Source organism: Budorcas taxicolor, chromosome 15 (assembly GCF_023091745.1).
Source record: "Budorcas taxicolor isolate Tak-1 chromosome 15, Takin1.1, whole genome shotgun sequence".
Classification (NCBI taxonomy): domain Eukaryota; kingdom Metazoa; phylum Chordata; class Mammalia; order Artiodactyla; family Bovidae; genus Budorcas; species Budorcas taxicolor.
In genome coordinates, this window is record NC_068924.1 from 19,665,392 (window position 1) to 19,693,376 (window position 27,985).

At 36.5% G+C, this 27,985-nt stretch overlaps 1 protein-coding gene and 1 non-coding gene across 2 annotated transcripts in view; both read left to right on the plus strand.

The window, feature by feature from the left end:
• Positions 1–6,236: 6,236 nt before the first annotated feature.
• The window catches only part of ZC3H12C (zinc finger CCCH-type containing 12C), a 42,345-nt gene continuing 20,596 nt past the window's right edge, over positions 6,237–27,985 (plus strand). The window contains exons 1-2 of the mRNA XM_052652986.1: positions 6,237–6,260; positions 11,498–12,246. Of these exons, the coding sequence (XP_052508946.1) occupies positions 6,237–6,260; positions 11,498–12,246 (773 nt within the window). The remainder of the gene's footprint in view (positions 6,261–11,497; positions 12,247–27,985) is intronic.
• Positions 24,725–24,796, plus strand: TRNAS-GGA (transfer RNA serine (anticodon GGA)). The gene has a single exon. It is a non-coding gene; the product is annotated as a tRNA-Ser (tRNA).

A 27,985-nucleotide genomic window follows, 5' to 3' on the forward strand; every position in this document is an offset into this window, starting at 1 on the left:
TGGTGATTTGCATTTAGAAGGAATCTTGTCCTAAATGCTCAGAATTCTAAATTTAATTGTAAATTACTATATCATCCTCTGATGTGAATAGAACTCCATAAAGAAAAAATTGTGTTGTGAACTTCTGTGCTAGTCTTAGCATTTTCTAATACAACCATTAATTTTGTTAGCTTCTCAAGAGTTTTCCAGTTTCTCTCACACTAGGACACTTAGCTAAAACCATTAGTTCCATTGGAAGTACTAACTCAAGCATTTCATCTCTTCTCTTATAGGAATTGGTATATAAGAAACAACTGTCTTGATCATTAGTAAGAATTTATATTTAGATCAAACTTACAATTAGCAAAGAACTTTAATTGGGTTATAGTTGGTTTGCAGCTCCTTTGCTATCATTTGCTGTAAGCTGTTTTATCTTTTCCTGGTCCCTTTATATTTAATGTCCTGTTATACTATCTTCTAGATCATTAGCAAGAACAGAGACCGCTAATGATAGCGTCCTCTTATAATTCTGTCTGATACGGTTATTCCTTATGGTCTGAGTCTGTCAATTTCACGTTTAAGCTTTTGGTCAAGCAATTTTGAGTTAGCTTGCTAAATAGTTATTGACCACCTAAAAAAGAAAGACCTGTGCCAACCTCAGCTTGTATACATACTCTGAGCTGAAATGAATGTGCATCAGTGAGCATGTGTGGGTGGGAAGTGGGAGGTACCGTGCTGTGGGGTCAGAAGGAGAGACTAGGCTTTGAGAGGGATGTTGTAAATGTGATTATCATTACTGTCAGAGATAAGGTGCCACATATACCATCCGGTTGTGTTATAATGCAGAGAATATGTCTTGCGTATGTTTCGTATAAAATTGTACAGTTTGGGTCAGCTTTCCCTCATTTTCAGTGGTGCTGAATACAACTGTGTGTTCTGTTAACATGGATGATATCATGTGCTTCATACTTCTTTTAAATCATACAGGTCCCTTTTCTCTCATGAATTTTCTCTCCTGCTCCCCACATAGCTGCTTTAGCAACCTAGTACATCATTTGGGTTCATTTATATTCCCTGAGCTCTACTAAAATCGCTCATTCCTTGAGTATTTGCAAGTTTTATAGGAATTGAAGGTTACCTTTTTAAAAAACTTGCTTGTTTATTCGAATTTTTTAGAAATGTGAAATGGAGCTTGCAGGGCCTTAGGGGAGAGAATTGCCTGGCCATCCAGTGGTTAGGACATGGCGCTGTCACTGCTGTGGGCCCAGGTTTGATCTATGGTCCGGGAACTTCAATCCCACAAGTCAGGCTGCACAGCCAAAAAAAAAAAAAAAAAACACTGAATGGAAAGCTAGTCATTAGGAAATATTTGAAGTCTTAGGATATGGGTCATATTGTCACTTAAAGTGACTATAGAAAAGTTTCTTTGTTTTTAGATCATTGAGAAGAAATACTACTTTGTGGATTTACTATTGGTCTCTGAACCATAAAGAGAATCAAAAGTTATCTTCTCTTAGTGATACGGCACTGAAGTTTTCTTATCGTGAAACCTTAAGAATTTTGACTTGGGGAAGCATTATCTTTCTTTGTTACAGAATTGGTTTTTTTTATTTTTTTAACTTCATCCCTTCACAGTATTTTTCAAGTGGTCTGTTCAGAGTTAATTTATGTGAGTTTTTTTAATCACCTTTTTTTTTTTCCTTAGTAGCTCTTTATAACAAAACATTATTGAATATTGTTTTTTCCTGCCTTAGTTCTGAACCAACTGAGAAACAGACAAAGGAGCCAGGCAGATGGACATAAAAACAGCAATTCTTGTTGATGAAGGTAATGCAGAACATGACTTAAGAGCACAGCATAAAGGGCTTAGTAACACTGAACCCCCAAATTAGAAAGATTTAATCACTTAGTCTCAGGCAGCACTGGATAGCAAAGCAACTCTGTGCTGTCTGCCCCAGGGTGGACCCCAAGAGAAATGTGTAGAGGGAGGGGCGCTTGGCTTACACAGACCCCTTCCCCAGGTGAGGAGGAGGAGGCCAGGGAGTAACTCCAAGGGATGCCTCTCTAGTCAGGAAGTTGGAGCCAGAGGAGGAGGCCATGAAGGGGCCTCTCGTGCCTGCCAGGCCTGAGCTTATTACTCAGTTGCACAGCTGCCCTGAATATGGAAAGCAGCCCCCATGGCAGAGGCAGGGCTATAGAAACATGGCAGGTCACCGCGGGCTCTTTGATAAGCTCACCCTGTTCACCAGGAGAAATAAAAGCTGGCAGGGAGCATTTTGTTCATGTGAATGCCTGCATTCAAATTTGCAGGAGCCCATTTCTTTACTGGTCCTATTTTTCAGTCAGATGTCTTCTAGATAGCAACACACTGCTGGGTACCATTTAGATTTTTTTTTTTTTTTTTTTTTGCTATGGATTATGGAAGATTAAATGGATCTGCCCTCAAGGAGCTTACAGCCTGGTTCATAAGTAAATGCTATATTATGCAATACAGACTATTCATGTTATGGAAATTAAGTAAAAACTGGACTGGTCCAGGATTTTATGGAAAAGTAAGCCTTGAGCTGGAATTAGAACTATAAATATGATCTGGGTAGGTGAGGCTGTGCAAGAGAACATGAGTGAAGGGGCCGTTGTTTCAGCATCTGTGCCTTCACCTAAATTGAAGTGGGAAATCAGATGACAGAGCTTAGAGCAGCCCCCACTGTAAGGGCAGTCTTGAGAACAACGCAGAGGACAAGAGATGTGATCTCCTGCTGAGATTTGTTTTTTAAACCTAAGAGTGGTGTCAGTGAAAATTACTTTGGCAGGGATGTACTTAGGGAGTATTGCAGGAAGGAGATAAATTAAGAAACAAAAGTAACCTAAGCCTAAGGAAATGAAATATAGTAAGGGTCTCTCATGCCCCTCTGACTTACTACACATATAATAACTCTCATAGGTTAGAGAGTAGTACCTGATTGATTTTGCTCCATTCTTTTACACCGGGTGCTTAAGTTAGGTTTTTGGTTAGCTGGTTGTTGTTGTTTAATCAAATTAATAAGAGTTTTTTGTTAAATTTAATCTTTCACACTTCTGGGGACAATTGGGAAGATTTGAATTAATAATCTTATTTCAATGGTGGTGTTGTGAGGATCAGAAGAGATTGTAGATTGAAGGAGAACTAATGCATACTAAGAGAAAGGTTCCAGGAAGCCAGGTTGGATCTCCCCTGACAAAGAGAATGGATGCCAACACCAGCATGACAGCCCACGTGTTTCACACTCATACCTCAGCAAACAGTTGGATTCTCCAATGTTAGGGAAGCCTTTGACACTGACAGACTTTAGTATCGCTGCTGAAGCCACAGTCACACACTGCGCCCTGTGCTCAGTCAGTTATTGCCCAGACCCAGACAGCCTAATACAGCTGTTTGCATTTTCTCTGCAACTGGGCGTGGACCAGGACCATTGGACTCAAAAAGGCGGGGGAGGGCCTCTTTTCACCTACAGATGTTTTAATGTGCTTATCAAGTTATCCAGTACTAGCAACCAACATAGTCTCAATACCACAGCAGGATCTGATTAGCTTTTTCAGATCACTGCCTTTATTTGCTGTTTGCAGAAAAGCTTAATCCAGTCCTAGGGATCAGGCTTCCTGCTGAGCCTGTGGGTACTTTTCTCTCATTCTTTGTGTTCACAGTGGCAGGAATTAGTGAGAAGATTCCTCCTCCTCCTGAATTAAAGCTATAAAGTAGTAACTATAGTAGCAATGGGGAAAAAGAGAAGAAAGTCCAAAGGAAAGAGGGAGTCTGTTCATACTAAAGAGTGTCCTTTTTATATACAAAAGGGAAAAGGGTCCAATGTAAACTCATAAATATTGACCTCACTATCTCTAGTCAGTACATGTAGCTTACGTTTTATTTGGTTTTAGTTAACAACTTTGCATGAATATGTATTTTTTATCTTGATCTTATTTAATCAAATTCAGTTTTACCAAAAGTCTATTTATTAACTATACTAGTGGCCTTGATTTATCTTTCTTACTTTTTACTCATGAGTTTTTTTTTTTAAGTACCAGCACATCACCAAAAAAAAAGATAAAATTCTAACTTTTTTGATTCCTGTGATGTTCATATGCATAAAATTTGAACTCTATGAACTTTACTTTATAATTTTCAATAAACGGTAATATTAGAAATGCTTTATATTGATCTCTAGTGGCTGTATGAAATTAGGCCATGGGTGTAACTGTTGCAAAAACATTGCTGTAATCCTTGGTAGAAAAAAATAATTCTTCCTTTAGAAATTAGTTTGATACTTAGAATCTAATCATTACATTTAGTTTAAAAATATTTCCACAAATTTTAAAATTTTCTAACATTTTTGGAATGACATACTTCCGTGGAATATTAAGTTCTTTTTGAGGAAAAATATCTGTAGACAAACAATGACCTACAAACACCATACTTCATATGTTAGTTTTATTTCTGGAAATACCAATAACTTTTAGGCTTTTAGTAGGCATACGGAATGTTTTCAGTGAGGTAACTGAAAAATTTTAACCGTATATTTTCCTCTTATTTTGTAAACAGAAAGCATCTATCTGACTTAAATTTGGCTGAGCACAATAAAGACACGCCCAAGAGTCCCAACCAATATTAACTGTTTTCTAAGTTTTCTCAAATGGTCCTGTGAGTAGTGTCTATATTTGTATGTGAGAAGAGAGATTGATTTAGATTAATTGAGATTGTTTGGGGTGCCTTAGCCAAATTTTATACCTGTAGAGTGCTTGATTATGTAATGGGAAAGCCTAACCTCAGCTTAAATGAGCTTATATCAGAAAATTGTATTTTAAGAGGAGCTTTTTGCCTTCACTCTTCTAATTTGCACTGGAATAAAAGAGGATGTGTGTGTGTGCATGCGTGTGTGTGTGTGTGTGTGTGTGTTCTACATCACATAAGCAAGTAGTAGAACAGCTCTAGATATTGTTTAGTAGGGAAATAATTCTCACAACACCTCATGGTGTTTAAATTTTGATTGAATTTTCATAATCAGAGACCACTCAAGATATAATTTATGCAGCTCTCAAAAGCAGATAGTCCATAACATTATAAATAGTCTGGCAATCTTTGAAATAAATCAGGATAACAAGCTTCCTCACGACAGGGATGATTTTTGTATACTTGTTGCCCTTTTAAAATATTTCAGTGTTTCTTCTTTGTAAATAACTTCTTTGTTACTTGTTCCTGAACTGAAATTTGTACATCTTACAAATTTTATGGAATACAAATACAACACATAACATCATGTTGTATATTAAAACATAACAAAAGATCTTTCTTTAATTACGTGATTAGTTTCGATAATAAAATAATTTTACACTATTTGACATAAAGTGGGTCATTTTAGTGGTTTTAGATTGAAATTAAATAGTTTTGTCTAAATTCAGTTTAGATGACTCACTTGGCACAAAGTTGCTTTATCTTACTGCACTGTACTTCTAATGAACTTTAAAAAATCAGTTCTGTTTATAAGCTCTTAAACCTTTTTCTTTTGCAATCTAACTTTCATCATCTCTGTTTTATTGTCTTGCAACAAATCAACCAACACTTACAAATATTTTATATTTCCTAGTATTTCTAGGGAAGTAGTTCTACTCTAACCTCTGTCTCATTTCCCCTGTAAATCATTTATTAAAGAAAAGGGGTTACTGCAGTAGTTAATTACTACTTTGACACACCTCATTTTCTTTTTTTCTCAGAAACAAAAAACTAAAAGACTAGACGATAGCCTAAACTTTTAGGAAACATGCAACTTTTACTACTTTAAAATATAATTGGTTTCTTTGTTTTGTTTAAAAACAAGGAGGAAAAGCTGAAGTCTGCCCAAGCCAGGTGTTTCTTGTTGGCAGCCTGCTCCCTAATGACTCTGCTCTCAAAGAGCAGCTGCCTACTAGTCAGCTTTGTATGGCCTATTGTTGCTGCACACCCCCTCGTTAATACACAGGCTGCCCCGGGCAGACCCAAGAATGACATCAACTTGCTTATCTTAGAAACCTGCGAACCTGACGCAGGGTGCTGAGGTTGGCTTGCATCTGCCTGGCCGACTAATTGTGAGCTTTCTGGCCTGTGATTGGCTGTTACTCCACTCAGTAATAGGTTAAGCAAAGACATTGCCATTCCATCTGTTCACTCATTCATTGTTCTTCTTGCCTGCCTGGAAGTCTGCAGCTAAAATTGTGTTAAGGAGTTACTCCTGAAGCTGCTACAGAAACCAATGTCTTTGTATTTTCCTGTGAACGTGAGTATATGTGTTACTTAATGCCTTAGAAGTTAAACTTTGCTAAATATTCAGAATATTATTTTGAACTCTGTTAAGGATAGAATGCACACATTTGAGAGGCTACAAATTGTTACATAGTGCCAAAATACCAGAAAATGTAATTCTTTCTGTAAAACGTGTCTGTGAAGCAGACTTTTTACATTTTTATGTTCTGCAGTTATATAAAAGATTACTTATAGTTTCATAAACATTTGCAAGACAGTAGGCATGTAAGTAACCATTTGTACTTAAAGATAAGTTAAAATGTTATGATATTTTGATAAACAGTGAATTTAGATTTTATCTTCTTGTCGCATTCCTAGTTTCCTTAAGGTGTCACTGTCAGACCTAGATGCTGCAAAATGATAGTAAGATTTGATAGATTTTTCAATTGTCTTAAAAATCTAGCTTGGGGAGATGGATTGCTATTTGATGTTTCATCTTGTTGTAATTATGATGATTAAGCATTCATTTGCTTTGTCAGCAGTTTCAGTACTCATGTATAGTTTCATGAGTTTCTTCCCACTTTTTTTTTTTTTTTTTTGGGCTTGCATTAGTTTTAGGTATGAGATTGAAGATGTCACTTAGAGAACTGTTGCTTTCAAGAGATCTGTAATGGGGAAGGGAGGAGACAAAGACTTTCATCTATCAGTTGGGAGGAAAAGAAAGAGCATAAAGGGTTAAAAAGAGGTTTTCATTTCTACCACATGCCCTATTGTGTGAGCATATGCGTAAGTCTATTGAAAGTTTTCAGAAGATGGGCAGGCCACCAGTTGCTGGTCTCCTGCAGTTCCAGTAGACATCTGTTGCCCCAGAGCATTAACCAATCTGCTCAAAGGGACATCCTTCTTTTGTTAGCTAGAGGGATGCAGACAACAGCACTCACTGAAATACAATGGTGATTAAATACACAGAGACTACAGCAGTAGGTATTTATTACATATTCATTATTTTATTTTCATTGTTCTCCTACTATTACCATTTGGATAACAATCAGGACCCACTTTATGGCATTGTAACTCGATGTTACAAACAAACAATTTGATTTAACAAGTTTATGGTCTAATATTCCTGATTAATATGATGCTCTTTAGAATATAAAAAAATTTTTTTACTGGATTTGAGATAAAGGAATATCGCAGTTATCTAATGAGAACTTTAAAGAAAAGCTCACTAAATGGGGGAATCTTTGTGTATGCAGCAGATTTTTAGTAAATAGCCATTGTATCATAAATCTGCTTTCAGCTAGTATAAAACTTCTTTTTGGCAATTAAAACAATTGTTTATACTTTATCATCAACAAAATTAGCATGACATTTTAGTTCTTTTTCAACATATAATATTATTTTATTTTTTAACTTACTAGGCCTTCAGCAAGAAAAATTGTTCATTTCCAATACAATATTTGAAGGAAATCTAAAGCTCTGTAAGTGCAGAAATCTGTTTTTAGACCATTAAATGTTTCCCTAGTACATTTTGTGTTCATGAATATAGTATATAAAGGGCGCTTATAACGGGTCTCTGATATAGAGCCTAAGAGTGAACTGTATTCTTGGAGTTTTTTGATAACTGTAGGAACATAAACACTGACCTACTTTGTGTATGAGACTGTCTAGGCTGCTTCTTCATGAAATGAGGAAACTTACTCTTGTTAATAGATGATTAAAGATGATTTATATGCATTTGCATTTCAAATGGCAAAACTTAAAAGTTCATGGTTTAAAAATTAAGGAGAAAAATGTTTTCTTTCTTGCATGTAATAGTAAATTTTGTGATGTTTTTGGAGTCTTTGCTAAATATTTTCAAAATTATATTGATCATTTTCAAGGCACTGAAGAAAAATTTAGATCATATACCATTCTTTGTTCTACGATGTCTTATAATAAAAATTCCTTGTAAAGTTTTGCACATTACATTAAGTAATACTGCAGTCTATGAAACTATTTTTGTTGGCTTTAAAATTTTAAGAATAGCATTTAATTTTTTCTTGACTGGATTTCAAAATATTGCCAATTTTTCTTAGTGCCATATTCATTCATGGCAATCTTTTACTAATTACAAGTGAATAAGAAAGCATTTTAGAGATTCAAGTTTTAAAAACCAAATCTTTACCATTTGGGTCAGTAAAAATAAGTTATTTCAAATTTATATTATGTAATGGAGAAAATATATGCATCTTACAGGTCTGATAATTAAACTTGTCATTATATGTACTATTTCATATTTAGTCTGTTGATTTATAGGAACTAAAAATTATTTAACTGCTTGCTTAGTACAAGATGACATTGAATAACTTTCTTTAAGGTAACCAGTGAAATCTGGACGATGAAGAAAGGCCTGTCAGTGTGAAAAAAGAGTCCAACCAGAATATTTTAAAAGAAAAGTTATTTTGCCTAACAAAATTAGGTATAAATTTTTTGAAGTAGTGTAAATCAAGCTTACACTTATACCTAATATTAAAAATCATGTTAGCTTACTTGGAAACATTTTAGTTTCATAGTACATATAAATTATATGAATTGTCACAGCCTAAAGGTGTGGTATTCACTCAGTACAAATGAGTTTTATCCAGCTTAATATTATAAAAAGAAAACAACTGATAATACAATTTTATCCCTATCTAATCATTGTAGTCCTATAATAAAATTACACAGAGCAGATTTACATATTGTTACCAACACTTTTAATATGAGACTGAAAGTGATAACAGAAAAGATTTGAATATGTTTTTAGGCTGTTTAATTTTCAGTTTAAAAACTTTATATCTGGTTTTACTTCTTTGACAAATGTGAAAATTCTTTAAACATAATATTTCATTCTAATGTTCCCCACTGGCTGTATTTTTCATAAAGTGTTCATTTTGTTTAAAACAGTCCAAATGAAAAACATTACAGCTCAATATTAAAATAATATTTCCTAGTTCAATTCAGGGATTTGGTCGGTGAATCATTATCTTGAAGAATTATCTCACAACAGCACTTATGCAAAAACCAAACTTTTTAGGGGAGATCAAAAATGTTGCCCATTAAATACACTTCCTGCAGTCAGAGCAGATTGTGAGGTTTACAGAACAATGATGTCGGAGCTTCCAGATTGGTTTGGCAGCTGCATTGTTCTCAGAGGGTAAACCAGACGCACTTAAGTCCCAGTCTCTTTTATAGGCTTTTGTTCATACCAAATTATTCTTCCACTGTGCTAGCATTCATGATGGCACGTTAAAAGAGTGCCGCTTAGCAACCAGCTCTGGTTGCCAGGCAGCCCAGCTTCCAATAGGTTTTCCTTGTTTAAGATACTTTTGGTAGAAGCTCTACCAAGGCCACAATACAGATTTTTCTTTTTAACTGTATCCCTTTATTAGAATGCTGTTGTGATTTGTTGCTTGCATTATGGTGTCAGTATATTACAGTAGTTAATAAATCACTGAGTATAAAGATTTGCTTTCAAAATCCCTTCCTTTAATTCTAATAATTGGGCTCATGCACATCCATATTAATAGAAAAAAATTGAAATGGATACAGCTTCATAATAGAGCAGATGTATATAGAGGTCTCCCAAGGAAAATTTCTTTTTTTATCATTTGTGCAATCAGAAGCAAAGAGAGGGTGATGTTTCTTTAAAAACTAATGAATGCCATATTAGAACAATGATGTTAAAGTTATCTGTCTTCTCAAGGGATAAAACCTGAAGAAACTCCTGTGGAAATGTGTAGGAGTTCTACACTGGAGGGATTTTAAGTGTACTGTTATCAAGCTAAAGATTCCATGGTCTCTTCTCTAGTATTTACCATAGTTAATATAATTTATTTCATTATGTGGAAATACTTCACTCTGTAATAAGTTCATCAAATGCAATTCAAATGTGCAGCTTCTTAGAAAACCACTTAGCATTTTCTCTTAGCATTTATATAATAGCTTCTTTCTACTGTAAATAAGATGTTGAGGAACTGTAGAATAAAATGTTTTTCCAATTTTCTTTTTTAGGTTATATAAATAGGTGTTTTATGACAGTTTCCAATTCAGCTGCCACTGGCTTACTAATGTTAATCATGGATAGAACACTGAAATTGCCTTAATAAGTAAACTACTGATGTGCATATAGTCCCTACAATGAAGCACAAGAGAAAATAATTTTATTTTGCTAACCTGTTCCTGGTAGAGAAATAATGATTAATCTCAATAGACTCTAAAGAAACTAGAAAAATGACAGAAGCATTTTAAACGTAAAAGCATTCCTGCATGAGGAAAGCAGAAGAAAAGATGACTTTAACCAAATGCAGATAGCAGTTAGGTAATTATCTAATGTGATACAGAAGTATTTTCTGCCATCAAATTCAAGAAATTAAGATAACATTTATTCAATTTTATTTTGAATAAATTTTATTCACTTATTCAATGTATTTAATTATCTGCTGCTAATGAAATATATTCCTATACTTTCTATAATTGTGCTAGAATGAGAGCTTTTCCCCCTGGAATGAAAGAGACTAGTCTTTGGCACTTAATAAGGGTAGCACAGTGTTGAGAGTTGTATTCTGTTACTGTGTTCAGGATTCACAAAATAAAGATTATTAGGGCAAAAATATTCACTTCTTAAGTGGACTATAATTCACTTTGTAATTATTTCATTCCTTGTTGGCTCTTGTAGAATCTATGCTCTTTTATTACAGTACCTAAATTATTTTTGAAAGTCTTTAGATTAATCCAGATTAACAGCTTTTAAATTATAGTAAGTTAATGTTTTCCTTTTCACATGACTTTCTCTTTAAAAGAATTTTTGCAAATTTTTATGAATTATTTTAGAGAAAATGCATATAACCTGTCATAGCACATCTAAAACATGCTTTAAAAAAAAATAATATTCTGTGTGTCACTATAGAAACAAGCCTTTCTATCTTGGAAAATCTTCCACGTAGATTGAGAAGCAGCATGATACTATGGGGAAACCATGGGTTTGGAAACCAGACAAAACTGGGTAAAAAAAATCCAGTTCCTCCACTTATTTACTTTGCTGCCTTGGAGGGAATACTTAACCTTTCTAACTCCTAACTTCATTGTCTGAAAAAGACATGATACTGTCTTGGAAGGGTGTTATGAGTAATGAGAGGACGTAGACAAAACAAAGTTGATATTCAGTAGTTTGATAACTCCCAACTTCTTTATCGAACCAGAAATGAACCAGTAAATATGAAATTCTAAATATTCTACATTTTTCTCTAGGAATACGGGGTGCTTTGCATTCAAGAATACAGAAAAACCAGCAAAGTGGAGTCAAGTACACATAACAGCTTCATGGGCTTGAAGGATCATCTGGGGCATGACCCAGGCCACCTTTATGTGGAGAGCACTGACCCACATTTAAGTACATCTGTACCTTGGTCAATGGTAGAAAAACCAACAATGGATAAAGTTAATTCTGGCAAGGAAGAAAAAGAGGTGTCTGAAGAGAATGCGAGCTCTGGTGACTCTGAAGAAAGCACAAATTCTGATAATGAGTCAGAACAATTGAGTAGCATTTCAGTAGAGCCATGCTTATTAACCAAGACTCACAGACAGCTATGTAGGTCTCCCTGTTTAGAGCCTCACATACTCAAATGCAGTGAAATTTTGCAAGACTTTAAACCTGAAGAGTCCCAGCCATCCAAGGAAATGAAAAAACCCCCTGATGTGGTGCGAGAATACCAAACAAAACTGGAGTTTGCACTGAAGTTAGGTTATTCTGAAGAACAGGTTCAACTTGTGCTAAACAAACTTGGTACTGATGCTTTAATTAATGATATTCTGGGAGAACTTGTCAAACTTGGAAATAAAAGTGAGGCTGAACAAACAGTGAGTACACTTAATATTATAATGCGGGAAACATCTTCCCTGGAATCTCAGAGGTCTGAATCTCCAATGCAAGAGATTATCGCAGATGATGGGGAGAATCTGAGACCAATAGTTATCGATGGCAGCAATGTGGCAATGAGGTAAGTGGAAACTCTTCACTCATTATTACTGAACAATCTTCAAAACATATTTCTAATTTTGTGACCCTTTCTCTTAATGTCAAATTTGTTCTTCATCCCAGCATTAGTTTCAGTATTTCTAATTGTGTCTTTCTTAGTTCTTGCTCTTACTTCCAGAGTGGTCAGCCATTCTCACCTCATTTGTCCCTAAATAAAAGACCTCCTTTTCCCCAGATATGTTTCCCCCCACTCATCTGGCTAACTTTACTATGGTATAAAAATTAGCACATATCCCAGTATAAAGTTAAATATTCGTTTTAATTGAAGAACTTGAGTATGATCATATTGAACAATTTTGGAACCTAGAGGGATAAATGGCCTATTTCTCTACAAAGTCAAATAACCATAGGATAAAATCCCAGTTCTTTGAGAAGATTTTTTTTTTTTTAATTTGGGAACAAAGCCATAATTTCAGGTGTTTGGGTTTTTTGTTGTTGTTGTTATTATTGTTCCACTTAAGAAATGTAATTCAAAAATAATTTTTTAGGATTTTGTTGGCTTAAAATGTAAAGTGAGTCTAAATTCAATTTGTATATAGTTAACTGCCCACAATGTTCAGAATACTATGGGGATATAAAGATATATAAAGGTATTGGTTCTTCTTTCAGAAAGCTTAACATTTCATGTATTGTTCCTCAAAGTGATCTGAGAATAACTACCAAAGAATCATTGGCGATAATTTGTGTGCATTCTAGAGCAGTGCTGTTCAATGGCACAATCAAAAATTAAACAAGTAAAATTAATATAAAAAACATTTTAGCTAGGCTAATAGAGACAAAATATTATTATTTCAATGTATGTCCAATAAAAAACTTGTTAGAGATATTTTGACATTCTTTCTTTCATATAAAGTATTAAAATTGGGTATCTTACACTTATAGCACATCTCAGTTCAGACTTGACCATACTACAGGTGCTTAATTTGTAGCCTGTGTCTGCATATTAGACAGTGTAGTTCTAGAAACTGCCAAGTACATGCATAGACCTACCAAGTCTAGATCAAGGTATAGCCCAGCCATCTCCTTTTCTAACAAATAGCCCCATTGATAATGGTGCCTACTAAAATTTGAGAACCACTGTTTTCTAGGTGTTAGCAAGAATTTCTGCATAGGGTATGAGAAGGACTAACTTGTAATCCTCAAAATAATACTGCTTCCTCATGATGGAAAGGGAAAGGTGATCTTTCATTTATAAGCAAACTTGCCCAGGGTAAAACGTAATTCACATCCAAATATGTCTGACTTCAGGGTCTATACATTTTTCATCATCTAATGAAAGGTAAAAAGCAAGTTAAAAATGTTCAAGTCAGATTTTCCAAAACCTCAAATACCAAGCTAGAGAATTTAAACTTTGCTCTGAGCCACAGGTAACTGACAATTTTTGAGGAGGGAAATGTCAAGAGTAGAGCTGTGCCTTAAACTGATAATCTGGCCATGATATTTATAGTGGATTATAGGAGGCAGGCAATCAAGTTGGATGCAAACAACACTTTCTAATGGAGTAAAAAGGGCCTTAAGTATCATAAAGGTATGAAGTGTACATACAACTTTGAGAAGTCCTTCAGCAAAATAATCTCCCTGTTGTTTAATCTTTCCCACTCTTGGCCATGAAATGAGTTTTTTTCTTACAAACAATCCAGAACTATTGAACAAGTACCTTAACAGAGTGATACTGTGTAAAGCCGAAACACCATGGAATTGCCAAACAAGCGAGTAATGAAAGAAGACAGCCTAGAGAAACACCTGCCGCCATAGCCATATGCAGCCAAAGCAGCAGAGGGGTTTTTAACAAAATACATATTCCAGGGCTCAACTTTGACTCAGAGTGTATGATAGAGCTCAAATAACTCTACAGTATGTTTAAAGTGCCCAGGTATTTCTGATGCATAGTCAGTGTTGAGAACCATTCATCATGAAAAGTGTGGATAGCAATAGGTTGGGAGGTGGAAAAAACTGATGATCCAGGGAAAGAGTAGTTTAGAAAATACCAGTCTTAGTAGTGCTAGTAAAACCAAGAGACACACAAATGCCATCAAGGAAGAGGCTTTAAGGAGAGAATATCCTGTGGGTAGATCTGAAAAAAGATCAAGGACATGACAGCCAGGAAGTCACTGTCTTCAAGAGCCATATGGTATTAAAGATAGAAACCCAGTTACGCAAAGTCTGTGAGCTGCAACTACTGAAATCCACGCCCTAGAGCCCTTGGGCTGCAACAAGAGAAGCTACCACAATGAGAAGGCTGTGCATGGTAACAAGAGAGTAGCCACAACTCACGGCAACCAGAGAAAGCCCTTGTGCAGCAAGGAAGACCTAACACAGCCAAAAGAAAAAAAGAAAAGAAAGACTAACTGGTAGAGTTGAAAAAAAAATTAATAAACAATAGTTAAAAAAAAAAAAGAAACCCAGTTACAATATGTCAAGAAATGAAGAAACAGAGCTAAGCTGTTATTCTAGAAAGTTGGCAGAGGAAGGGAAGGAAGAGGAGGAGTTGGGAAAGGACATTTTAGTTTTACATAAAATGAAACTATATCAGCTGAGGGGCTTGGGAGAAAGTCTTCACAACAGCAATAATATGAGAGTTCAATTTTTGAAGCAGAGTTCTCTGAAGGAGGAGACAGGAAAGACAGAAGTGGAGAATTTGGCATTGGAGGTAAAGGCATTCTGGGGTTGTCAGAAGAGCAACCTAGAAGGGAGGAACAGCATCAAAACCCATAGACGTGAATTCTTTTAAGTGGATGTCTTTTAGATAAATGATGTCACAGCTGAATCAACTCACATGATTGAAATCTAGTTCCCAGCGGCAATTAAAAAGTACTTTGATAACTGAAAATCTGCATAAAACTCTAAACTTTCTGTATCCCAGATGATGAGATGCAAAAATAAATGGCATAATGGAGGCATTTCAAACAATCTATTATATATAATTATTGAAAACACACTTGTGCTGCTGCTGCTAAGTCGCTTCAGTCGTGTCCGACTCCATGCGACCTCATAGGTGGCAGCCCACCAGGCTCCCCTGTCCCTGGGATTCTCCAGGCAAGAACACTGGAGTGGGTTGCCATTGCCTTCTCCAGTGCATGAAAGGGAAAAGTGAAAATGAAGTCGCTCAGTCGTGTCCGACTCTTAGTGACCCCATGGACTGCAGCCCACCCAGGCAAGATTATTAGAGTGGGGTGCCATGGCCTTCAACATAATTATTGAAAACACACTTGTACCCCCACCTTATTTGGGCCCCATTCTGTTCCTTTTACTATAAAGATGGAACAATGCAGATTCAGTTCTCACCTCCATCATTTATTTTATTCTGTCACGTAAACTGAGATGCTTCAGGCATTTCAGGAGAGAACAACTTGACAGCAAATTTTTATTCTAGCAGGATTATACTGTAAGTCACAGTGAAATGTTGTACCACGCCCATAACTTTGAAAGTGCCAGAACTTACGGAAATTTACAGTAAACATTTACATTCTGCCACTTATGAGATCTACATAAAGTAAAAAAGTCATTTAGAAATGCATATCTACTTCAGATGCAAAATCTTAATTTTAACAAAAATGCAGAGAGATTTTACCCATTTCCTGTTGTATAAAATATAACAAACATGCTTTTACTTTTTAACCTAACATCCTACTCATGGTACTGTTATATAATAAATTTATACGCATAGTAAATTATAAAAGGTAAATGTGAGGGTAAGTTAAGAATAGAGTATTATTTTATTTCCTTTCTGATTTCTCAAGCAGGTATATTCCATACATAAGATGAATATATTTTAATTTCACTTAAATGCTAGTAATAGAACTGATACAAATGACTCTTTAGATGTAAATTAAAAGGAAAGAAAGGCACTTGATTAAAATTACCAAAATGGGCTGTTAAAAAAGTTAGTTCTCTACACACTATGTTTGTGATTCTGCGGAACTTGTTTAAACTGTCCAATCTCAGTTTTCAGGATTCTAAAAAGGGGGGAACTCTTATCTTGCAGGCTTGTTATTAGAATTAAAGATGATCAGTACTGAGGGCCTGGCATGTAATAGGTGCTCAGTAAATTACAATTATTATTACATTAAAAAGCTAGATTCTACATTTTAATCCAGAATATAGTAACTAATGTAATGAAAACTTAGTTGTTTCAGTTTTTTTATTCAATGTTTCAGTTCAGTTAAGTCGTTCAGTCATGTCTGACTCTTTGTGACCCCATGGACTGCAGATGCCAGGCCTCCCTGTCCATCACCAACTCCCGGACCCTGCTCAAACTCAGTCCATCAAGTCTCAGTGATGCCATCCAACCATCTCATCCTCTGTCGTCCCCTTCTCCTCCCGCCTTCAATCTTTCCCAGCATCAGCATCTTTTCTCTGAGTCAGTTCTTCACATCAGATGGCCAAAGTATTGGAGCTTCAGCTTCAGCATCAGTCCTTCCAATGAATATTCAGGATTAATTTCCTTTAGGATTGACTAGTTGAATCTCCTTGCAGTCCAAGGGACTCTCAAGAGTCTTCTCCAACACCACAGAATTGTGTGGAATTATGTGTTAATTCAGTGTTTAACCCATAGCAATTTATCAGTTCATCTTGTTCTTATGAACCTATAGGTATATTTTAATTCTTCATATTTATATCATCAATTGTTTTCAATGATTTCTATTTGTTTCATAAAGGAGACTTGGGCTCTTAGATCTGGGTGAACCCAAAATTGCCCAAGGATAAGCCCTATAACTGTAATATACAGCATAGTTCCCAAAATTAGAGGGATCCTGTGTTGCTTTGCAGGAAGCATACTTCTTTCAGCTTATTAATATCCTCTTAAAAATGTGCCACACTGATAGAAGTTCTGGGTAAGTTTCTTAAATAAGCAATTCACCCAAAATTGACAAATATTCAAAAATAGAGTAAACTAATAAATTTAGCAAAAGCCCTAAACTTTTGTGCCAAAGTACTTGATTTCTGAAATATAAAATAGAATAAAATTAATATTTAGTGAAGCTGGACTAACTAGCAATTACTGACAAAAAGGTGCAGTTAATTCTTCAAAAAGCTAAAAGAAACCCAAAAACTTCTCAATAATTTTGCAAATTGGTCATTGAGCAAATAGGCCTCTTTCCATAGTAGGGCAGATACTTTGATAAGTGTACCATGAAGTGTATCAGTTCAGTTCAGTTGCTCAGTCATGGCCAACTCTTTGCGACCCCATGGACTGCAGCACGCCAGGCCTCCCTGTCCATCACCAACTGCTGGAGTTTACTCAAACTCATGTCGGTTCCATCCAACTGTCTCATCCTCTGTCGTCCCCTTCTCCTGCCTTCAATCTTTCCCAGCATCAGAGTCTTTTCCAATGAGTGAAGTGTATACTCCACATATAGACACAGAAATAAAGCATAAGCAATATTTATCATATTGCTAAAATGAAATTCTAAATGATACTGTGATTTTTATTTCCTCCATGTAGCTTTACCATTCTTCAAATTCTGATTCTGTTAAACCTGCAGTAGTTCAGCAGTGGAGTACAGAATTATTCTTTATCCACATGTATCCGATAGTTTAGTTTTTCCTTAAATGAGTCCAGTGTTTTTATTTGCCTGTGGTTTTAGGTTCAGATGACGTTTGCTGCCATTAACACTACCATGTTGTGAACCATCAGGGAAGGGAGTGTAAGTTGGATGTTAGTGCTCTTAGATTCCTAAAAGTTTTTTATTTCTTCAGTACGCTTTCATAACAAGTCACTGGACTTCATTAAAATTATATCTCCATATTCTCCTTTAGCTTCTACCAAATATATGAAATAAGAGTGATGAACAAGAAAAAAAACCCAGAGCCTCATTACTTCCTCTATGCCGTGTGCAGCACAAATTCTTCTGTTTCATGGAATAGAAGCTAGGCGCAGCAGCCTTCTCTATCTGATATGAACAAACTGTTGAAACTCCTCCTTACCACTACTCCCCTATTATTGCAATTCCTCTCTCTTCGTCAGTAAATCCAGCCTTTTGGTTTCAGAGTGAATCTCCTAACTGGTGGGTAGGCCTTATTGCTGCATGTTTGTGTAGAATATTCAGTTCAGTTCAGTTCAGTTCAGTTGCTCAGTCATGTCCAACTCTTTGCGACCCCATGAATCGCAGCACACCAGGCCTCCCTGTCCATCACCATCTCCCGGAGTTCACTCAAGAGTCGCGTCCATCGAGTCCGTGATGCCATCCAGCCATTTCATCCTCTGTCGTCCCCTTCTCCTCCTGCCCCCAATCCCTCCCAGCATCAGAGTCTTTTCCAATGAGTCAACTCTTCGCATGAGGTGGCCAAAGCATCATTCCTTCCAAAGAAATCCCAGGGTTGATCTCCTTCAGAATGGACTGGTTGGATCTCTTTGCAGTCCAAGGGACTCTCAAGAGTCTTCTCCAACACCACAGTTCAAAAGCATCAATTCTTTGGTGCTCAGCCTTCTTCACAGTCCAACTCTCACATCCATACCTGACCACAGGAAAAACCATAGCCTTGACTAGATGGACCTTAGTCGGCAAAGTAATGTCTCTGCTTTTGAATATACTATCTAGGTTGGTCATAACTTTTCTTCCAAGGAGTAAGCGTCTTTTAATTTCATGGCTGCAATCACCATCTGCAGTGATTTTGGAGCCCCCAAAAATAAAGTCTGACACTGTTTCCCCATCTATTTCCCATGAAGTGATGGGACCATATGCCATAATCTTCGTTTTCTGAATGTTGAGCTTTAAGCCAACTTTTTCGCTCTCCTCTTTCACTTTCATCAAGAGGCTTTTTAGCTCCTCTTCACTTTCTGCCATAAGGGTGGTGTCATCTGCATATCTGAGGTTATTGATATTTCTCCCAGCAATCTTGATTCCAGCTTGTGTTTCTTCCAGTCCAGCGTTTCTCATGATGTACTCTGCATAGAAGTTAAATAAGCAGGGTGACAATATACAGCCTTGACGTACTCCTTTTCCTATTTGGAACCAGTCTGTTGTTCCATGTCCAGTTCTAACTGTTGCTTCCTGACCTGCATACAGATTTCTCAAGAGGCAGGTTAGGTGGTCTGGTATTCCCATCTCTTTCAGAATTTTCCACAGTTTATTGTGATCCACACAGTCAAAGGCTTTGGCATAGTCAATAAAACAGAAATAGATGTTTCTCTGGAACTCTCTTGCTTTTTCCATGATCCAGCAGATGTTGGCAATTTGATCTCTGGTTCCTCTGCCTTTTCTAAAACCAGCTTGAACATCAGGGAGTTCACAGTTCACGTATTGCTGAAGCCTGGCTTGGAGAATTTTGAGCATTACTTTACTAGCGTGTGAGATGAGTGCAATTGTGCAGTAGTTTGAGCATTCTTTGGCATTGCCTTTCTTTGAAATTGGAATGAAAACTGACCTTTTCCAGTCCTGTGGCCACTGCTGAGTTTTCCAAATTTGCTGGCATTTGAGTGCAGCACTTTCACAGTATCATCTTTCAGGATTTGAAACAGCTCAACTGGAATTCCATCACCTCCACTAGCTTTGTTCATAGTGATGCTTTTTAAGGCCCACTTGAATTCACTTTCCAAGATGTCTGGCTCTAGATTAGTGATCACATCATCATGATTATCTGGGTCGTGAAGATCTTTTTTGTACAGTTCTTCCGTGTATTCTTGCCACCTCTTCTTAATATCTTCTGCTTCTGTTAGGTCCAGATTATTTCTGTCCTTTATTGAGCCCCTCTTTGCATGAAATGTTCCCTTGGTATCTCTAATTTTTTGGAAGAGATCTCTAGTCTTTCCCATTCTGTTGTTTTCCTTTATTTCTTTGCATTGATTGCTGAAGAAGGCTTTCTTATCTCTTCTTGCTCTTCTTTGGAACTCTGCATTCAGATGCTTATATCTTTCCTTTTCTCCTTTGCTTTTCACCTCTCTTCTTTTCACAGCTATTTGTAAGGCCTCCCCAGACAGCCATTTTGCTTTTTTTCATTTCTTTTCCATGGGGATGGTCTTGATCCCTGTCTCCTGTACAATGTCACGAACCTCATTGCATAGTTCATCAGGCACTCTATCTATCAGATCTAGGCCCTTAAATCTATTTCTCACTTCCACTGTATAATCATAAGGGATTTGATTTAGGTCATACCTGAATGGTCTAGCGGTTTTCCCTACTTCCTTCAATTTAAGTCTGAATTTGGTACTAAGGAGTTCATGATCTGAGCCACAGTCAGCTCCCGGTCTTGTTTTTGTTGACTGTATAGAGCTTCTCCATCTTTGGCTGCAACGAATATAATCAATCTGATTTTGGTGTTGACCATCTGGTGATGTGCATGTGTAGAGTCTTCTCTTGTGTTGTTGGAAGAGGGTGTTTGCTATGACCAGTGCATTTTCTTGGCAAATCTCTATTAGCCTTTGCCCTGCTTCATTCCGCATTCCAAGGCCAAATTTGCCTGTTACTCCAGCTGTTTCTTGATTTCCTACTTTTGCATTCCAGTCCCCTATAATGAATATTAGGAAGATATTTTCTTTGCTAAAAATCTTAGGTGGGCCATTTTTGACCGATAGGATCCCTTCCTGTATTGCCTCTATGTTTATATTTACCTTTAAGAAAGTTCACTCTATAGAGAAATTAAGAGAAGGATTTGAGCACTAAGACTGCCGACAAAGACACCTATTTATATTTGAAAATATATGCAGAAGTTAAATTGTGGACAACTTCTGGCAAAAGAACTAAGAATATTGCTTTTGTATACCAATCTAATGGCAGAGAATACAGACATAAAACAACCATCTGCTTGATCCCTACCCATCAAAAAGACTTGCTTAGAAACCAGCTGGTGTGGCATATATCTGAACCTTACCTGGCGTGTAGAAAAGCACTCCAGGTGAGTCATTGAAGTCATTTTCTTAAAGTCTAGACAGATACAGAGTCAGAATATGAACAGAAAAATGTCCAAGTTGTGTTAACTTTTCTTTATATCAAGAATAGTGGACTAAGCCTACATATTTATAAAATACAGCAAAATTTAGCAGTGTTTATAAATAGGATTTATTTATATAGATTAATCTTTCAAATGGCACAAAGGCTTTTATGTATCTAATCTGATTTGTGAAAGTTATATGGACTTGAGAACTCTTTTCAGTGTGAATTTGAAGATTGAAGTCTATCTTGTCTAGGCTCCAAAATTTGCCTTCAATTGTTGGGTGGCATTGCCATCCTGTTGCCTGTTTACCATTTTATTATAGCCCTGTTTACCATTTTAGTATACAGAGATATACTAAATCCTCCTGGACACCTAATCCAAGTTTTTGGTTTAGATTACAGATGTGAGACTGCAAATTGCCAGGGTTCAATCAAAGTTGATTTTGGTTCTCAACAAAATGTCTCAAAATTAAGTGCAGTGGACCTGCATAGTCCAGTATGGTGACTACTGGCTACATGTTGAGCTTTTGAAATGCGCCTAATCCAAATTGAGATAGTCTGTAAACACATACCAGATTTTGAAAACCTACTACAAAAATATGTGAAATATATCAACAATTTTCATGCTGAATGTGTATAAAAATGATATTTTTTGATACATTGAGTTAAATGAAATATATTACTAAAATTAATTTCACCTACTTTTTACTTTACAATACTGTATTGGTTTTGCCATACATCAACATGTATCCGCCATGGGTGTACATGAGTTCCCAATCCTAAACCCCCCCTCCCACCTCCCCCACCCCATACCATCTCTCTGGGTCATCCCAGTGCACCAGCCCCAAGCATCTTGTATCCTGCATCAAACCTAGACTGGCGATTCGTTTATTACATGATATTATACATGTTTCAGTGCCATTCTCCCAAATCATTCCCACCCTCTCCCTCTCCCACAGAGTCCGAAAGTCTTCTACTTTTACTTTTTACTTGTTAAAAGGTAATTTTAAATTATATATGTGGTTCACATCATACTTCTATTGGACTTCTCAGTGAAATGTTTTCTAAGTCCCAACTTAGTAAGGGCTTAACATCAATTAAAGGACAGCTTAATTTCCCTCTAGATGACTGTCAGCATCGTAGGTTCTACCTAAGGTTAGTTGGCAGTGTCCTGTTTCTCTTATTGTTTTAGAGAAAATCCTAGATACTACAAAAAGAATCAGAGAATCAGAACTAGTTTTTTCTGTTGTTTGATTATATCAGGGTGGAGTCTGACAAAGACAGATACTAGTTCTATTCCACTGCATCTCTTTATAATCCTAAGTGTGTCTTCTACATGTCATCAGTCATGAATTTTAATAGATGGTCAGTAAATGGTCAGTAAACTTTCCTGTTATCTCATATGTGCTTATTTAAACCTTAACCTAGGAAATAGCAATGTTAATAATCCCATTACATATGAATAAAGTTATTGATAATTATAAATCACCTAACTAGTGATTATAAGAAATGGGAAGTCACCCAATTATAATAGGAAAAAGTGATTCAGGTTTTAACATTTCTGCATCTACTTAACAGACACGTTCTCTTCAGCATCTTTAGACTAATGATCCACTTGGATCTAGATTAGCTAGATGTGCTTCCTATTATTAATTCTGGCTTCAAATTGTGGACCTTATAAAGTGAAGAAATCTTTCTACTTCCCTTTTTCCTAATCCTTTTCCATTCTCAAAACTTTGGCCACACCGCTCTGTCTGTATCAACTGGAAGGTAAGAGTAAACTATTTCATGTTAAGACTTCCATTGTAATTTTGGTGTTGAAATTTTCATTGTCCTAAATCAGTGATTTTTCAGACTTTTATTTTCCTTTAAAGCAGTACAATCCTGCAAATCTTAAAAGGAAGCCCACTATTTAAAACGAACAAAGGTAGAAGTGGGAATTAAAAATTCCATTCATTGCTCCCTACAGAGGCCTCTGAGCCACACTGGGATTTCTATTTAGGACATAACTTGATAAACTTGATCAAGTTATCTGCAACAAGGGAGCATTTTCTGGGTGTATTGCCTCCTGACCACTAGGTTTAGGTTCAAAGTGATCTTGATGTAGTGGGAGAGAGATCAGAGAATGAAAGTTGAGTAGCTTTAAGAGTGACAAAATCAGCATAAATTGCTCCTTATGAGCCTTGAATATAAAAAGTTCTAGATGCCCGTGAGTCAGCATATGCAATTATACATATTTAAATACAATATGAAATTTAATTAGACTACAGTGATAGGAAGGAAAATATTCTCTTGTTTGCATATTGAAGATGATATCCAGCTGCACTCCTTTCTCCCTATTTAAGGGAAATGGGGTAAATGTTGGAGAATTTCTTCTTAACGATCATTTAACACTGATAATGCATTAGTATTTGAAAGGGTGGCTTAAAATTAAAATCTATTTTCACATATTCAACATGATTTATGTGCAATAAGGCCAAAAAGTTGAAAAATTGAAGTCATCAAATATTTGAAGAGCACCTAAGTATGTTAATAATTTAGTATTCAATAAATATTTATTATTATTATATTAATATAATTAAGCTAACTATATCTAAACTTGAAGGACTTAGGACTTTCAGTACTAAAGATTCAAATATGGTTTTCTAGTTTAAAAGGATACATTTTACTTATATTTTTCATTGTAAGTACTTCACTGACAAACTTGTATCTTTATCATTATATGTAGCTGATTCCCTGGTGACTCAGATGGTAAAGCATCTGCCCGCGATGTGGGAGACCTGGGTTTGATCCCTGGGTTGAGAAGATCCCCTGGAGAAGGAAATGGCAACCCACTCCAGTATGCTTGCCTAGAAAATTCCATGGATGGAGGAGCCTGGTGGGCTACAGTCCATGGGGTTGACACAACTGAGTGACTTCACTCACTCGCTCATAATGACCCATTAAAGTCACGAAAGTTTTATGATCATATTTGAATATTCCAGTGGAGAGTATAGCAAACTTATAGGTCAAGGTTTTGATTTAAATTTTAAAAATTGATATATAGAAGCTTATAAAAAACTGATGGATTATCTTTTAGGGTTTTTTTGAATTTTTTTTTTTTGAGTCCCCTGATTAGCTTGATCTCATTTTTGTTTGTTTCCCTTGTGGCTCAGCTGGTAAAGAATCCGCCTGCAATGCAGGAGACCTGGGTTTGATCCCTGGGTTGGGAAGATCCCCTGGAGAAGGGAAAGGCTACCCACTCCAGTATTCTGGCCTGGAGAATTCCATGGACTATGTAGTCCATGGGGTTGCAAAGAGTCGGACACGACTACGCGACTTTCACTTAGTGATCTCCACATATCAAACACATTGATCTAAAAAAAAAAATCACAATTTACTTTCAGCAGTGAGATTAAAGCTATTACAAATTTACTGGTTTCATTTTCATTCCAAAGCAGGCTTTTTTACCATTTTCTAAAAATTAGGACCAAAAGGATATGAGAAAGTGAGAAACTAGTATTTGTTGAAACCTTCTGTGTGCAGGCAGTGCTCTGTGGATGTTACCTTGTTTAGCTCTCACGAGCTTCCCTGGTGGCTCAGAGGTTAAAGCATCTGCCTGGAATGCGGGAGACCCAGGTTCGATCCCTGGGTCGGGAAGATCCCCTGGCGAAGGAAATGGCAGCCCACTCTAGTACTCTTGCCTGGAGAATCCCACGGAGGGAGGAGCCTGGTAGGCTACAGTCCATGGGGTTGCAAAGAGTCGGACACGACTGAGTCACTTCACTTCTTCAGTTCTCACAATCCTGTAATGTAGGTGGGATTACCTCCATTTTAAATATGAGAAAAGTGAGGTTCAGAATAAGTAACTTGCCAAGGTCACACAGAAATGTACTAAAGAAAATACTTAAATTCATGTCTAATTCCAAACGTTGTTATTTTCACTGAGTTGACCTATTCATGAAAAGCCATCTCTATTTAATAGTAATGCTAGTTAGTCATAGTATTAGTAGTACTAATACTATCCTGGTAATTAGTAGTCCTAATTTACTATTGCTTTCCTGGTGGCTCAGATGGTAAAGAATCTGCTTGCAATTCAGGGGACCCAGGTTCAATCCCTGGGTCAGGAATATCCCCTGGAGGAGGAAATGGCAACCCACTCCATTGTTCTTGTATGGAAAATCCCATGGACAGAGGAGCCTGGTGTGCTACAGTCCATGGGATCGCGAAGTCAGACACGACTGAGCGACTAGCACTTTCTTTTCTAATACTTTCAATTTACTATTAGCAGTAGTACTAAACATGCCCTTCTAGGTATGATTTTTACAGTTAGATTTTAGATGAGTTAAGGAAAACCTTTTAAGAATGGCTTTCCTTTGATCATAAAGTGAAGTGAAGTCGCTCAGTCGTGTCCGACTCTTCGCGACCCCATGGACTGCAGCCTACCAGGCTCCTTCGTCCGTGGGATTTTCCAGGCAAGAATACTGGAGTGGGGTGCCATTGCCTTCTCCAACTAATTCACTAGTTTAGTACGCAATAAAATAACAGAAGCTTTGAATAAGTTAAACTGGCTAATAACAACTAATTAGTTTTCTTCAGTGATGACTGTTCTTCTACATAGGCAGGATAATTCACAGATAGTCTTTCTGGTCTATCTTCAACTATTCTTACACTACATAATCAATTAGGGACATCTTTTTACAGACATATGAAGAGAACACAGGTAGCTTTATGTAAGTTGAGTTTGTTAAATCTATTTGTTATGACAAGGGATTTCTGACACAAAAATTGCTCACTGCACACTGAACCCTGGAGAAGTGATGAAACAAGACAGCTGATGTTAGGTATATGGGAGTGGGATAGGGTGAGAAGTCATGGATAAATTAAAAACTGGCAAGTATCTGCTGAAACAGAGCCACTTTTTAGGGGGCATAAGAAAAACTGATAAGTCACCATTTTGGTCTCTTTAGAGAAATCCATTTGTTGTTAAGAACTTAAGACCATTTACTATCATTCATGCTGCAAAATGCAGTAGTCACACTATTTCCAAAAGGATCCTAAAAACTATAGTGCAAAAGAAATCTAAGAAAATAAACAATTACAAAACCATCAACATTTTTCAAAGAAATGTGCTCAAAACAGTGACTTTTACAAAAAAGTCCTTTGATCATATACAAGTGTATAAGGGATACACTTATTACATAAATTTTAGAAAATAAGAAAATAAAAACCACCTATGATTTCCAAGGTTCTTTACAAGCATTATAAGGAACAAGTTTTGTGTGTGTGCTTAGATGCTGAGTCATGTCTGACTCTTTGCAGCCCTATGGACTGTAGCCAGCTATGCTCCTCTATCCATGGGATTCTCCTGGCAAGAATACTGGAGTGGGTTGCCATTTCCTCCTCCAGGGGATCTTCCCAACCCAGAGATGTAAACCGTGTTTCTTACCATCTCCTGCATTGGCAGGCAGATTCTTTACCACTAGCGCCACCTGGGAAGCTTGTAAGTAGTAAGTTAATTCAAACCAAGTACTCAAACTAAAGCAAAATCAAATTTGAAGAAATAACAGATAATTGGAAAAAGGTTGCTTATTTTTCTTTTTTAATGCCATGGAAAGAATTATAAAGAAGCTGTCCCTTCTAATAGTCGCTTTCATTCCCTTGTTAGGCTTCTCCATGTTTTTCGATTGCTCCTCATGTCTGCTATGGGAAGATAACAGTTATAATTCTAAAATTACCCTTCCTTATCCTGTGGTTAACCTAGTAATGATATGTGTATATATAACTTATCAGTGTAATACACGAAACTATGTTTCCTAAATACACCAGATGGAGTGGTTCACCCATTTTCCCTCTCTTCTAGGTCCTGTATTGAGGCAAGCTACATTAAAATGTGTGGTTCCCTGAATTTTTCTCTGTGTCACAAAATATATCTTTGTTATCTATTAACCATCACAGGTGACTAATTTAATGGCACATAATAAGCAAGTATACTTCAGTTCTCTAGTGGAAAGTATATATGATATTTTTATGATATAACAAATATCATATTAGTTTGAGTGTTTATGAAATTGCCCTTCTATTGAAGACGGAAAAGTAGAATTGATGGGCTTTTCAGATTTGTTACCATAGTATATGTGAATAACTTAAAGATAATCCCATTAGATATGAGATAAAGTGAATCTACAAAATAATGAAAAGTTATGATAGTGGAAATCATATAAAGAATATGTTTGTCAAGATAATTTGTGTTCATTTCAGCTCCCCATGGTTTCCAGTTTCTAGTTCACTAGTAGGTACATACGTCTGAAACTGAGTGGGAGGCCCTGGATACACGCAATGAGGCTTCAATTAGCCAAGTCCCAGACCTTCGTAGCACTTTTCACAGCCTGGTCTACAAATTAATTTCATCTTATTGTCTGGAATAAGCTCTACAATGAATGACAGAAATCTGCTGGGGAAGTTGCAATGACTAATAAATGAGCAGTTCATTTTCCATGTGGAATATTAGTTGCCCATGTGCTAGAAAACCTCTCATTCAAAATTTGGGCCCATAGCCTTGCACACCCCTAGCACATATTTACTCTCAGTATCAATAAGCACATACTAACCATCTCCCAGGATTTTCAAAAATCTTCTACTTGGAGTACAGAATGTGATAGCCTTTCGTTTATCCAGGAGATCTCTTCCCAACAGATGAACAGCATTTAGACAAAAGTTAGCGCGTATAGCCCTGTAGTTTCAGGCTCATGCTGCTGTTTTGCAGCCTGACTCCTTTTGTTTCCCCTTCCTTCCAAGTTATCAGGGCAACCATTTGCCAACCTGATGCCTTAATTCTAGGACAGTTTC